The following is a 12971-nucleotide window of genomic DNA, read 5'->3' as shown; positions in this document are numbered from 1 at the left end:
AGCGAAGTGTTGCACAGAAAGGAACTGGCGCACACTTTTTTTTGGACACCTGCTTGTTCAGAAATCACACTTTTCATTCACAGCTTGAAGAGGCTGATTACCTCGCTGGCTTTTTGTTTTTTAGCAGCATCAGAGACTTCCACGCAGACACGTGCATGTAAATGTGTGTGTGTCTGATTGGAGGAGTAATTACTACCAAAATGGCACACAATAAGGTGATTGGTTTCGTGTGTGTGTGTGTGTGTGGTATCAGCTGATGATGGTTATCCATATTCAGACTTTAAAGGTTGCAAAAGGGCGAAAATGCGGTTGACTCATTTATTTTTTCCCCCGTCTCGCCGGTGTCGACTGCAGACGAGATTAACTTTTCAGAGACGTCACCGAACTCTTTTGTCCTCTCGTTTTATTCAACGTCACTTTTTACACACGTGTGCAGCCACAGAACGATTCCCAGCCAGGCAGAAAACGAGAGACACGACAAGAGACGGCAGTTTCATGCTGGGTCCTGATCGAGGTAACAATATCACAAAGAAACATGAAGCACATCAAACCCTCGTGGACATGAACGCGTATGAATAACACACATGAAAAGGAAACAAATGCCTCTGTAGTGTTGGAGATGGAAAGTAAGCAAATTACTCCCCAACACACTGTATTTTTGCTTAATTGCACGAAATAAGAAACCTGCCCAAAGTGTAACTGCGAGCTCAGTCGGGGGTTTGAGGATTGACAGGAATGAACATGTCACCAGATATTACTTCCATTTTCAGCATGTTTTCACAAAAACGTGCAGAATGAAGCTCAAACGTAGAGAAGTTCTGGTTTGTCTGCAGAAGGTGAGGATCCAGAAGTGTGTTTGTGTCCAGTGTGAGGGCTGAAATCAATATGAAGGCAACATGAACATGATTAGAAAATGGCTCATGAAGTTGACGCCTAAAGGAACATTTTCTTTAGTGTAGAAGGAAAAAGTTTGACAATTTGGGAAATGCGTTTTCTTAACACAAAGCGTCACACAAAGACGAGCCGGCTCTGTCCAGACGTAGTTCCACCTTCCACCTCTGAACATCAGGTATGAAAACAGTGGGTAGCATTTATCTATTGGCGGGGAATATCATATTTACAACAGTTTGTCATCAGCGTGATCATCTAAAAAATAACTTTGGGTTTTCGTGACCTCCGAACGAGTCCTTCATGTCTCCAGAGCGGTTCCTCTTCCAGCATGTTGCACCGCCGAGTCTCTACAGAGCAGATGAACCACTCACCGGAGACGACGTTTTGCCTTTCCCTTGGTCCCAAGAGAGGCGAAGGTCCTGAAAGATAACGCGGGTTTTTGCGCCACGTGGTCGCTCGCGTTCCCGGTAGCGTTGGAAAGAGCCGGGACGGCCGTTCGCCCGCGTGTCCTGCAAACATGGAGGGCGGGGAACAATTGTCAAATTTGTCCCTTTTTCGTGAATCACATGTTGCTGTCTTTGAGTGTCACAACCGGGCTGGGCGGGGCCTCCTCCACCCGCCTCCCTCTCACGGCCATGGTGAAAACATTTCGGATGGAGCGAGAGACCCCCAGCAGGAGCTCCTTCAGCCCGGCTCGGTACTCGTTTCGGATCAGGCAGTAGAGCACCGGGTTCAAGCAGCTGTTGGCGTGCGCCAGGCACACAGTCAGCGGGAAGGCGTAGGCCTGCGTGTTGTAGAAGGCTTTGCTGAAGGGCACCAGGTCAAACTTGATGAGCACCCCCCACAGGGTGAGCGCCTGATTGGGCAGCCAACAGATGAAGAAGGACAGGACCACGATGGTGACCGAGCGCGTGACTTTGGAGCGCCGGCGGTGGCGCCGCTTCTCGTACTCGGACTGCTCGGCGACGCTCTCGCCGACCACGCTGCTGCCCACGACGCGCCGGCTCAGGATGAACCTCAGGAGGAGGAGGTAGCACACGGAGATGACGACCAAGGGGACGACGAACCCCAGGAGGACTTTCTGCGTCTGGTAGAGGCCGAGCAGGAATTGAGGATCCCAGCGGCCCGAGTCGGAATCGGAGAAGCGCACCAAGCAGAGCTCGTCGTCTTCGGACAGCTGTCGACACAAACATCACGAGAGGTTTCAAACAGAGAGGACAAGCACATCTGAATCACTGGAACCAACCTGCACTGTGGTGGAGTAGAACGCGTGAGGCAGCGTCGCCACCAGCGACACCAACCAAATGGTGAAACTGGCCCACTTGGTGCAAGCGGTGCCGCCGGCCCGAGGGCCGCCCATCTTCAGGGAGGTGACCAGGGCGTGGTAGCGGGTCACGCTCATGGCGGTGAGGAAGAAGACGCTGGCGTACATGTTCAGGGTGGTGACGGAGCTCACGATCTTGCACATGACCTTGCCGAAGGGCCAGCGGAAGTCCAGCGCCGTGTCCACGGCCCAGAAGGGCAAGGTGAGGACAAACTGGAGGTCCGTCAGCGCCAGGCTCATCACGAAGCAGTCGATGGACGAGCGGTGGCCGCGGTGGCGCGAGTGGAGCAGGAGGAGCGCCAGGGTGTTGCCCACGAGCCCCAGGACACACACCGCCAGGTAGATCAGGCCGATGACGACTCGGACCTGACAAACACACACACGGCACATTTTGAGTTAGTCATCTTGGACCTAAAAAGGTCAAAAAAATATACAAAATGCAAGCAAAGGAAGTAAAAGTAAAAACACAACATGCATCCTCAAGGCATCGTCTTTCATATGTTAAGACAATTCATGCACAAATTTTTATAGATGCACATGTATTTGTTTAACTCTTTTGTGGTGTTTGGGTCTGTGGGATCAACACAAAAATGTGATTCATTATTTTTTTCAAACTCAGACTTATTAGCTTTGCTCATTTTCTGGAAGAACATTTATCAGACAAAATGTTACACACAGGGTGTTCTGCCTCATAAAACTGTACCTGAATTAAATTATTAACCATATTTGCTGTTTATATTGCTTCTAATTGGGATGAAGAAAACATCTGTTGAGTATTTCAACACCAAATTGTTTGATTGTGTTGAATTAAAACCCCCCACAGACCCACAACACCTGCTGAGTGACAACAAAGTAAACACCACAGAGGGTTTAAATCATCTGGATTTGTGGATCCTGAGCTGAACCCACCGCCAGGTTCGCGCTGTCAGTGTGCAGGTCCAGCGAGGACTCCTTGGAGAGGATGTGCAGCCAGCAGTTCAGAGAGAGGTTCAAAGCCGCGAGATTAGAGGCTGATCCTGCGGGGCTGATAAGTTTGGAGAGCTCGCGCTCGTCCTCCTCTCCCCCGCACAGGCTCAGGCTGGCCAGAGGCGCGGAGGCGCTGCCGTTGCCCTGCATGATTCTGCACAGGAAAAAAAAACAAAAAACGCTCTTTTATTTCCCTTTTTGAAGTGAGAAGTCACGGCAGGTGTCTCACCCGCTAACTTCCAAAGTGTGGGTGCGCAGTTGCGGGTGGAGACATCCCCATCGTGCTCGTCCTGGATTTAGTGGCGTTCAAAGACCCCCGGAGTGGCAGAGGTCTATCCGAGAGAGATGTCTATAATCCTGCAGGAACCCGGTTTACACACACGGGGTGTGAAGCGTCGTCGGGCTTCAGGAGCGTTCAGGTTGGATCCTGCTGCCTCGCAGCCGCTTCTTCTTCAGTCAGAAAGTCTCACTCAGCATCCTGAGACTTTTATACTCGCGGAGGCGCCGCGCGGAGGCGCCGCGCCGTGGCGCGCGCACGGCGGAGAGTGATGTGATTATTGAGGTAGATACTTATTGGAGGAATGAAGCTCCACTTCAAACCAGCCAGCTGGCTTTAAATCGATGAAAACTTTGGCAGCAGTTTTGTCTCTAGACCTCCTTCTCCCTGTGTGAGTCGTCGTAGGAACCCTAAATTAATTCCAATACAAAGTCTTGGGGGAAAAAAATGTATATCTGCACTTTTAAAAAGATATTTTGATGGTTACTATGAACATCCAGCATGATATGAGCCAGATTCCCCAAAAATGCCTCCTGGAGCGTCAATAAGACACCTTTATGTAAAGATTAGGACCTAAAGAATCTGAATCTGTAACAAAAATCACAATAAAACAAAGTCTTGTCCTGTTAGGAAGGAGTTTCAGTCAAAAAACTGTGTTCAGTTAAAAAATGGAAAAAATATGTATTTTATGCCAAAAGATTGTCTGAATGGGGCATGCTGGGACTTAAAATGGCCGCTGGAGGATTTTGGCACACGGTTTCCAAAAGGTTAAAGTCAGATGAGCCACTTGTTTGTTTCCATTTGGTGATATTGTGTTAAATAGATGTGTTGCATGGTAGAAAAGGTAATTTAGCAGTCTGATAGTCTTTTTTTTCTGACTTTGCGTTGCTTCTATGAAAGTCTTTCTAGCCAGAAACACAACTTGAAATACATGTTTTTTCTTCTTCTTTCTTTAAAGTGAGAGTATTTGTATTTGCTTTAAGTCTGCTATTGGTTGTTTGTACAATGTCACCAACCAAAAATCACCTTTTAATATTACATTTAAAGTTAGATGACACTGGATAGTATGTTCAGGAAAGCTTCCTCGGCCTCCAAGAGATTGTTAACACACATCTGAAACAATGTTCTTTAGAGAAATAATCAATTAGATTAAAATAATTGACCAGCGAGAGCCGGATAGATGTCTGTGTTTCTTTAGATAAATGTCTGTATCCACACAGTTTGAGCAGGTGTGTGTGTGCGTTAGAGATACATTGAGGACAGAAAGTCGTTCTGAAAGCAGCCTAAACCGTTTAGACGGCTCAGACAGTCTGTAATTTATCAAAGGTTTCGCACTAATCACATTTCTAAGTCCAGTCAACACCGTTTACGATCCACTCTCCTCCCTTTCCTTTGTGGTCGGCCTCATACGTGCTGTCAGGAACCACTTTTTAAAAAAATCACTAATTGGTTGACGGCTCCCTGAGGATCTCTGTGAAGCCGCTAATTTTCATTCTGTTGAAGCTTTCCAAGCTTCTGGAAGACGTAATTTAATTGTCACACTTTTATGTTTTCCTGGTCCCTTTTGACTGCTTCTCTTTTAGTCGATAGTCAAGTTGAGGGTTTAAGAACACTCGCCTTGGTCAAGGTGTAAATGCAGAATGTCATTAGAAGAAAGAGCCGACAGGAAACGATTGCGTCGATCAGATTATCCGTGAGAGCACGGCGTGCAGCTCTCAAAGCTTTTGTGCTTCATTGTTTTCGTGCTACACTTAACTGTGAGCTCCGACGGGGTCCATGCTAATCAGGTCTTTGCTGACCAAGAACATTTCATGTGCTTTGTCTCTTTCTTTGGAGAATCTCGCAGACAAAGTGACTGAACTCCCTCCAACCGTCGCTGCGATGCGTGAAAGGCAAAGGTCCAGACAGTTTCCTCCGTTGAAAGGTGACATGTGGAGGTCAAACAAACCTGCTTCTGAGGAATCGTTTTATTCAAGAAATGATCGTAATAGAACTCCAGCGTGGGTGGAAAGCACAGAAAGTACTTCAGACATAATGAATATACATTAGTTCTGGGTGAAGAGATCAGCAGCAGTTTGCTATTATTCATCAAGGTTAACATGATGATGTCATCACTTTAATGATCCCCTTAATGTTTCATCCGAAGCTAAACCACCTTACGTACTGCAAATCCGCCAAATTTCCCAAAAAGGTTTCAAAGGACATGCCATCGTGTTGTCCTCCATGACATGTGGACTCGTGCCGTGTGTGAAGACCATCTCATGGTACCAGTTCATGTTATTTCAGTGACCTTGATGAAGGTTTCCTTCTGAGGACATTTTTACTTTCAGCTCGCCAAGATGATTCTGCAAAACAGATGAACTTAAACATGATGCGTTTACGTTCAAGAACAGGAGATGAGGAAGAAAAACAATGGATGTTGTGGACAGAACGAGGGGAGGAAACACGACGGGCGACACAAAGCAGAGCAGAGACGGTGATTAGCCGCTTGAGTGTTGCTTTAATGGACTCCATGTAACAGAAGGTTTCAGTCACTGTGCTGGAAAAGCATGAAATGACAGCCTGCGTTGCAACAATTGTCTTTAGCCTCACTGAAAAAAGGCACTTAACATAATTACACGACAAGTCTATAATCATATTCCACAAATATAATAACTTTTTCCTCAAAAATGTGGATAATATCCAATATTTTACAACCTGAAGCTCACATTGACAGCTTCCATGAAATAATGAGGCTCATTTTAACTTTTTTTTTAGCTTTTTCTAATATAGTAATTATTTTTTGGAGGCCAAATCATTTTTAATTTTTTCACATATTGTCTCATTATTTTTCTCCTCCAAACGAGACACATGGCGTTTCTGAGAGGAACAAATCCCTTCAGGGGTTTCCAAAAAAAAAAAAAGAAAATCTCTTGTCTCATGCGCTGTCAGCATCGCAAACTGTTACAAAGGGCACATCTTTTTTTTTCAGAAACATTTTTCTTAAAATATACTTTAAAAGTAAACAATAAAATACAGAGTTTGCAGCATTTACATATAATACAGGCGCTCGTGTGGACGACCCTGCTCCGTCTCTCTTGTAGGAGAAAGACGGAGACGATCCTCTCCTCCCGGCGGTGAGAGGATGAGGAAGTCTTCCTTCATGGGGCGACACCTCCGGGGTCAGAGCTTCTCCATCAGCCGACACAGCGCCTCAAAGGAGACGGAGAAGAGAGGAAGAGGAGGAGCGACGTCTCGCACTTCGTCCACCGACTGCAGGCCGCGGGACGGCACTGAGGGGCAGAGACGAGGGTGCAGAGGAGTGAGCGCACGTTTGTGTGTGTGTGTGTTATGAAAAAGAGAAAGTGTGTTTAGCGTATTCGCAGCACACCTTTGGTCTGTGTGTACTCTGCGTGGCTGTGATGGCTGTACGGGTCCGGCTGGAGGTTTGAGGAAATGAGCAGGGAGAAGGAGAGGAGCAGAACCTGGAAGAGAAATGACAGAAATCGACATTTTAGGGAGAACCTACAAACCATTTTGCACAAAACTAAAATACCACATGTAATCACAGCAGTAGTAGTTGTGGTTTAATGATGTGTTCAAGCACTGCAGTGTCTCTTATATATATATATATATATATATCCATGCCTATATATTATTCAGTTGTTGCAGATTCTGAGCAAATTCTCAAAGCTGTAGATCAATACGCGGCTGTGTCGTGTGTTTCTCACCAGGAGGCAGGTTCCTCTGTGTGCGGTTCTGCTGCCGCCGTGAGGGAGGAGAGCCTGCAGCCGGCTGAGCTGCTCCAGCAGATCACTGCCATGCAAATGCAGAGAGGAGGAAGAAAGAGACTGTTGCATGTTTTACACCAGGGCCCACAGGTTTGTTTCAAACAAGTAAAAGAAAAGTGTAGGAGCATTGTGTCTGTTCCCAACGTAATGAGACGGCAGGATGAAGAGCGAGCGCTGCTCGCTTTGTGAATTTTGCAATTTTACACTCGGCCTCCTCCTCCGCCCTGATGTTAAACACGTTAAAAGTTGTCTGAACTGGGTTGTCGGCATCAGAATGAAGATCAATGAACATCGACAGGCGTTCAAACAATTTAGCCGTGACGTCGTCGCTGACTTTTTGCCCGGGACGTTCAGTTTCAGCAGCACATCGTCTGTCTAACCCTTGACAGCTACTTTAGCAAGGTCATTTCATCTTAAACAAGTCAGCTGGAGTCTGAGCCGTCAAGCAAACCGAGGAGCTAAAGTACGCCGAGTGAATACGCTACTTATAGTTAATAAGCTAGTTGTAGTTTATTATTTCGGGTGGCAGAAGATATTCTCTCTTCTAAATCACTGTGAACTGATTAAACTATGTGGGTCTGTACTGTGGGTAAGACAAAAAAAGGTAACTTAAAGTAACGGGAAAGATCCCCGGATCATGAAAACAGGAGTCGGCTGATGTGAGGACTCACTTGTTGGTCTCCTCCAGCTGCTGGATCTTCCTCTGCAGCTTGAGGTTGTGAGCGCCGCATGCAGACATCCTATAAAAGCAACGGAGGAGAAAGAAGGGGGGGAAGTATAGATCAAATCAGGAAATAAGGGAATCACATATAAAGACTGTGTTATGATGTTATGTGTGTCTTCATTTGTTTCTCTCTTTGCCAATATCCGTCTGCTGGCTGTTATCTTGCACCCCATTCTGTCATGCAGTGAATCCACTTCCCCTCCTCCTCCTCCTCCTCTTCCTCCTGCTGTGGCTCATTTCTTTTAGTCCATGTGAGTCACGCTTCATTATGACCCGACGACTGAGCTCAACAGCTGATAAGGACACCGTGTCCATGTGCCTCGCCAGCAGCCGGCTTGGTTACCAAGAAGCTATGAATCTGCTCGCTGGGAGTGATAACCACCTGAAGCTCAGCGTGACGACGATCAAGCAGGCCTACAAAATGCATGTGGGGAAGCTCACGCTACAAGACACGCTGCAGAGGTGTGACGGGCAGGAAGAGCCAACATGGAGGAGGCAGGCAGGATTAACACATTTTGGGGATTTAGGCATTCTTCACAGCCTGGAGGAGGAGGATGAGGAGGAGGAAACTGAGCTCCATCTTGGCAGAAACCTCCTGCTCCTCTATTGGGAGATAATGCATCTTGACAGCGTCTTCATCCGGCGCTTCATCCCTGTCCAGCTGCAGCAGAGTGTTTTCTGTCCATCTGACCTCCGACCGGACAAAAGGAAGCTCGCCGCTGCACTGTCTGTTTTGAAATCGTTGCTGGAAACTAAGTTGTGTTATCGTTTATCAAAGTACCTGAGACCAGCCTGCCAGCTGTACTCATCATACTCCCATAGAACCTTCATTTACTCTTAAAATAGTCTTATTTCATACATTTGTGATTGTTTATTCTGCAGTTTGGGTGTAGAAAGTGGCTTTTTATATAGCTTGTGCTTATTTCAAGTGTTAATAATGACAAATATCAGTGAATTAAAGTATAAATCTGCAGGATCCTTGTGTTTTACTGGTGACATCAGAGATATCTCTTGTTTCTTTAATGTTTTGCTGATGAAGTCCCTCGATATCCACGTTGCGTTCGGCTCTGTGAAGCTCTCCTCCCGTGGAAAAGTTAGTTTCTTTAAGTTGGGGCTCTTTCTGTGTTTGCTCAGTGGTGACAGCTGCCGGCGCCTTTTATTCCAAACAAACCACTTCTGTCGCTTTGCAGGAATACTGAGAAACTTTTCTCAAAGGAAAGACCATCGATCGACTCTCATGAAGGCTGCGCGCTTCGTTTAGTAAAGTGGATATTTCTTCCTTTTAAAAATGTTCCCATTCCAACAACAACGTACCACAGATACCGGCTTCAAGGCCGAAGCACACGGAGGTGACGCGGTGTAGCGCGAGGCGGCTTCCTACCTTGCCTCCAGACTGTAAACATATTCTCTCTTCTTTTTCCGGCTCTCTTGAGCCGAGTGCTTGTTGCGGATTTTCCGCCGGATCTTCTTCAAAACCCTCTCTTCGAACTTGTCGCGGCGATGAAACACAACAGAGGACGGCGGGCACGGGGGGAGAATGAAGAAGGGGAAAAAGGGGAAGTGAGAAAAATGGCAGAGGTCGTAGAAGCGGGGATGCAGATTGTAGATTTTGACGTGTGTGAGGCCGTCTGGCCTGCACGTGTGTGTGTGTGTGTGTGTGTGTGTACCTTGGACAGAGGCAGTTTGTTGGGTAAGTTCACTCCTTCTTTCACCAGCAGCTTCTTCTCATCCTCATTAAGAACGAGCTCCTGCAGGGAATGCTGGGGGATTCGCTGTGCCTGTGAACCGGATGGACAGAACATCACAGTTAAAGAAACTCTATTTTTGGAGCCGTTTCCTTAAAGAAGCGGACCGCTTCATAACGGTCTCTTTATATTTTGGTGCTTGCTCTCAACGGGGGGTCACCTCCAAAGTGTCTGGTCATATTTTGCAGAGAAGTAGTGGACCGTACAGTTAGTTCATATTTTATTCATTCAGAGCCCGGAGACCGAGTTCTTTTTTTTATTTAACGACTAAAGAAAGTCAAGTGAAGTTGAGGTGGAAGTCATTCCACATTATTCCACTCTTCTCCTCACTTTGTGTCCCAGGCTGGAGAGCAGCAGGTCCTTCACCGTGAGCGTCTGACTGGCCGTCGGGTTGGCGGTGAGGTAGTGTGCGAGGCCGAGCGGCTCCTGCAGGTCGTCAGACTCCCAGCCTGCAGATTGAAGCAGCAAAACTCACCAGTCAATTTCACCAAATTGCCATTCAAACAAAAACGCAGCGTATTTTGGTTGAAGCCCTTTTTTTCCCCCTTGAATTATGAGACAAAAATGTATGTCACTTTTGTCTGTGTTGGATATTTCTTTTTTGTCATTCATAATTCATATCTAAAGTGTTTTAACACTGGGGCGGTCAGTAATGATGTGAAAGAGGACCATATGACAAAAGAGCACTAAAAAGACAATTTCCTCAGGTGATGAATTGCACCTTTTATCCTTTATTTATACTCGGAAATGGGGAAAAACCGAATGATTGGCTCTCTGAAAGGACCCTGAACTGTCAAACGCCTCAGAGAGCAGCTCTCATCATTACTGCAACGGAAAATCAGAAGGATAAATCTCACACCGAGGGTTGTGCAGTTTATCCAGAGCTCTGGATCACATTGTTCCAATAGTTGTTGTGCATCTTAACATGACACAATGTGCTGTTTTTTTCCACATCTAGTCCCACCTAGATCAATGGAAACGTCAGATGTTCTTTCATGCGCCGGCAGATGGTTCTCTGGACGTGGCGGCTGAGGGAGCGGCCGCGCGTCAAAGGCCGGAAACAGTGAGCAGAATGGCGGGCGGAGGCTCTCCATGGGGTCCGCCGGCGCGTCCTCGTTGACGCCGCTGTCGGTGGTGCCGGGCGACCACGGGGGGGATGCCGGCGCTGAGGAGGAGGAGTCGCTGCTCCCGCCCAGCAGGACGTCCAGCAGGAAGTCATCGGCGGCGCTGCCGTCGGGGCTCGGGCTCTGAGGAAGACGAGGGGAGAGAGGAAGCTTAGACTTCTGGGCTCAATCAGACGAATCAGATCATCAGTCTCTCGCGCGCGAGCACGGACGAGACGCCTGGTCCTCCATACGAGGAAAGCCAATGAAACTGATGTGCTCGGTGGCAGATGACCCATGTTGAGCACACACAGATTCACCGTCGCATGACTCACTTCATGAATCGTGATCGTGCACGGCAGGTCGCCGAGGCGTCCGAAGGTTTCGTCCGGGTTCCTGAGAAAGAGGTCGATGAAGTCCATCCCACTGTTCACCTGGAACAAAGAAGCAGTCTGAGCATCCGGGAAGGCTGTGCTTCTTTTTAACCTTTTGGACACAGTGCGAGAAAATCCTCCTACGCCCATTTTAAGTCCCAGCATGCCCCATTCAGACAATCTTTTGGCTTAAAATACGTAATTTTCCCATTTTTGAACCAAACGACACAGTTTCTTGACTGAAACTCCTTCCTAACAGGACAAGACTTTGTTTTATTGTGATTTTTGTTGCAGATTCTGATTCTTTAGGTCCTAATCTTTCCATAAAGGTGTCTTATTGACACTCCAGGAGGCATTTTTGGGGAATCTGGCTCATATCATGCTGGATGTTCATAGTTACCATCAAAATATCTTTTAAAAATGTCTTTTTTTGAAGATATACATTTTTTTCACAAGACTTTGCTGAACAAATACATACAATAAACACAAGTATTGGAATTAATTTAGGGTTCCTACGACGACTCAAACAGGGAAAAGAAGTCTGGAGACAACATTGGTTCCAGAGTTTTCATCGGGTTAAACATCACGACTCAAATCTTCAGTGAGGTCGTGTCCCACACTTGCAAAGACTCCTCAGGTTAATTTAACTTTAGTTAAAACTGTCTATGAAGCGCTCTCAGTCTGAATCCGTCTCTTCGTTGCATCCTGTGGTCTTACCTTGTCTGTATTCAGCGTCATAATTCCAACATGAAAGCAGCAGCTGATGAAACGACAGTGAAACTATCCGCGGGAGTGAAAACACAGAGCAGGACGTTCGTCTCTGTGGCTTTGAAGTCTTGGAGGATCGCTCGAGTCTGTTGAAGGGGACAAAGTTGAAAGACCATATCACACGACCGTGTTCTCCGAAACGCACTTTATCACCGTCCAATCAAGTCTCCAGCAGACGGCCGAGCCAATCGGCACCAGGAGAAGTCGTCCTGACGGATGAACTCCTCACAGGTTTGACCTTTGATGTGGACATGATAAGGGTTTGATTCCCTGTGTAGTTTCACATTCATTTGTTGTTGGGCAGCTTCTTGTGTTTCTTTAAGGGCAGAAGGGAGTTGTGTTCTTTCCACTTGATCTGCTACCGTCAGTTAACAGATTTATTTGGTGAGATTATTGCCTAATCCCTCATCAGAGTGGAACAAACAAAAACTGTCTGCTCTTTACTTCACTCATCAGTTAACTTTTTCTTATTGTGTATTTCACAATTATTATGAATATCCTTTTGGAAACATCTTTTTTTTCCCCCTCAGATCGACAGATGGATACTTTATTAATCCCCAAGGGGAAATATGTAAATAAACTAAACACACAAAATAAAATATAAGAACACTGATGACAGATATATACAAAATTAAAAATATATATATATATATAATATATTTTATTTGTATTTTTTTCTTCATTTTTTATATATAAATATATATATATATATATATATATATATATATATATATATATATATATATATATATATATATATATATATATAACATATTGTATATTATATATATATATATTATATATACACAATAGAATACAAATAGCTGTGCAGTGTGTATTAAGAAAACTAAATGTAAACAGGTTGCAAAATGTGTAAAATATTTATCTACACAGTAGAATACAGTGTGTCCTGACCTCGTGGACATTCAGGAGATAATTAACAGAAAACACTGAATTATCGCTGTAATATCAGTCAGTGTGTAACGTTCGTGCTTCACCCTGACTTTGTTTTTTCATCTCGAGGCACCG

The 12971-nt window shown here is 45.8% G+C and overlaps 2 protein-coding genes across 2 annotated transcripts; both read right to left on the bottom strand.

The window, feature by feature from the left end:
- Window positions 1-406: 406 nt before the first annotated feature.
- Window positions 407-3621, bottom strand: LOC137781968 (relaxin-3 receptor 1-like). The gene is made up of 3 exons (XM_068571003.1): window positions 3125-3621; window positions 2138-2581; window positions 407-2068 (listed from the first exon to the last, which is right to left on the bottom strand). Exons 1-3 carry the CDS (start codon window positions 3329-3331, stop codon window positions 1454-1456), a joined length of 1266 nt encoding a protein of 421 aa, XP_068427104.1. The 5' UTR covers window positions 3332-3621; the 3' UTR covers window positions 407-1453.
- A 2999-nt stretch (window positions 3622-6620) lies between these two features.
- On the bottom strand, window positions 6621-11912 carry LOC137782386 (cyclic AMP-responsive element-binding protein 3-like protein 3-B). Its single transcript, XM_068571667.1, has 10 exons — window positions 11892-11912; window positions 11136-11234; window positions 10662-10944; window positions 10028-10146; window positions 9620-9730; window positions 9334-9440; window positions 7900-7968; window positions 7169-7253; window positions 6829-6922; window positions 6621-6730 (listed from the first exon to the last, which is right to left on the bottom strand). Exons 1-10 carry the CDS (start codon window positions 11910-11912, stop codon window positions 6621-6623), a joined length of 1098 nt encoding a protein of 365 aa, XP_068427768.1.
- Between the last annotated feature and the right edge of the window lie 1059 nt (window positions 11913-12971).

Source organism: Clinocottus analis, unplaced genomic scaffold (assembly GCF_023055335.1).
Source record: "Clinocottus analis isolate CAN_PGR_092001 unplaced genomic scaffold, fCliAna1.0.p SCAF_11, whole genome shotgun sequence".
In the NCBI taxonomy this organism is placed as follows: domain Eukaryota; kingdom Metazoa; phylum Chordata; class Actinopteri; order Perciformes; family Cottidae; genus Clinocottus; species Clinocottus analis.
The sequence above is the reverse complement of the archived record's forward strand: the minus strand, read 5'-3'. Positions and strand labels throughout refer to the sequence as shown.

What these genes read in the sequence shown, in the direction of transcription:
- LOC137781968 (XM_068571003.1), bottom strand. Translation starts at nt 3,331, where the DNA reads ATGCAGGGCAACGGCAGCGCCTCCGCGCCTCTGGCCAGCCTGAGCCTG. An exon ending in CTGACAGCGCGAACCTGGCG is followed by an intron (nt 2,582 to 3,124) that starts GTGGGTTCAGCT and finishes TGTGTTTGTCAG; the next exon opens with GTCCGAGTCGTCATCGGCCT. An exon ending in TCTACTCCACCACAGTGCAG is followed by an intron (nt 2,069 to 2,137) that starts GTTGGTTCCAGT and finishes TTGTGTCGACAG; the next exon opens with CTGTCCGAAGACGACGAGCT.
- LOC137782386 (XM_068571667.1), bottom strand. Translation starts at nt 11,912, where the DNA reads ATGACGCTGAATACAGACAAG. An exon ending in GCACGATCACGATTCATGAA is followed by an intron (nt 10,945 to 11,135) that starts GTGAGTCATGCG and finishes CGTCTTCCTCAG; the next exon opens with AGCCCGAGCCCCGACGGCAG. An exon ending in TCTCCAGCCTGGGACACAAA is followed by an intron (nt 9,731 to 10,027) that starts GTGAGGAGAAGA and finishes TCCGGTTCACAG; the next exon opens with GCACAGCGAATCCCCCAGCA.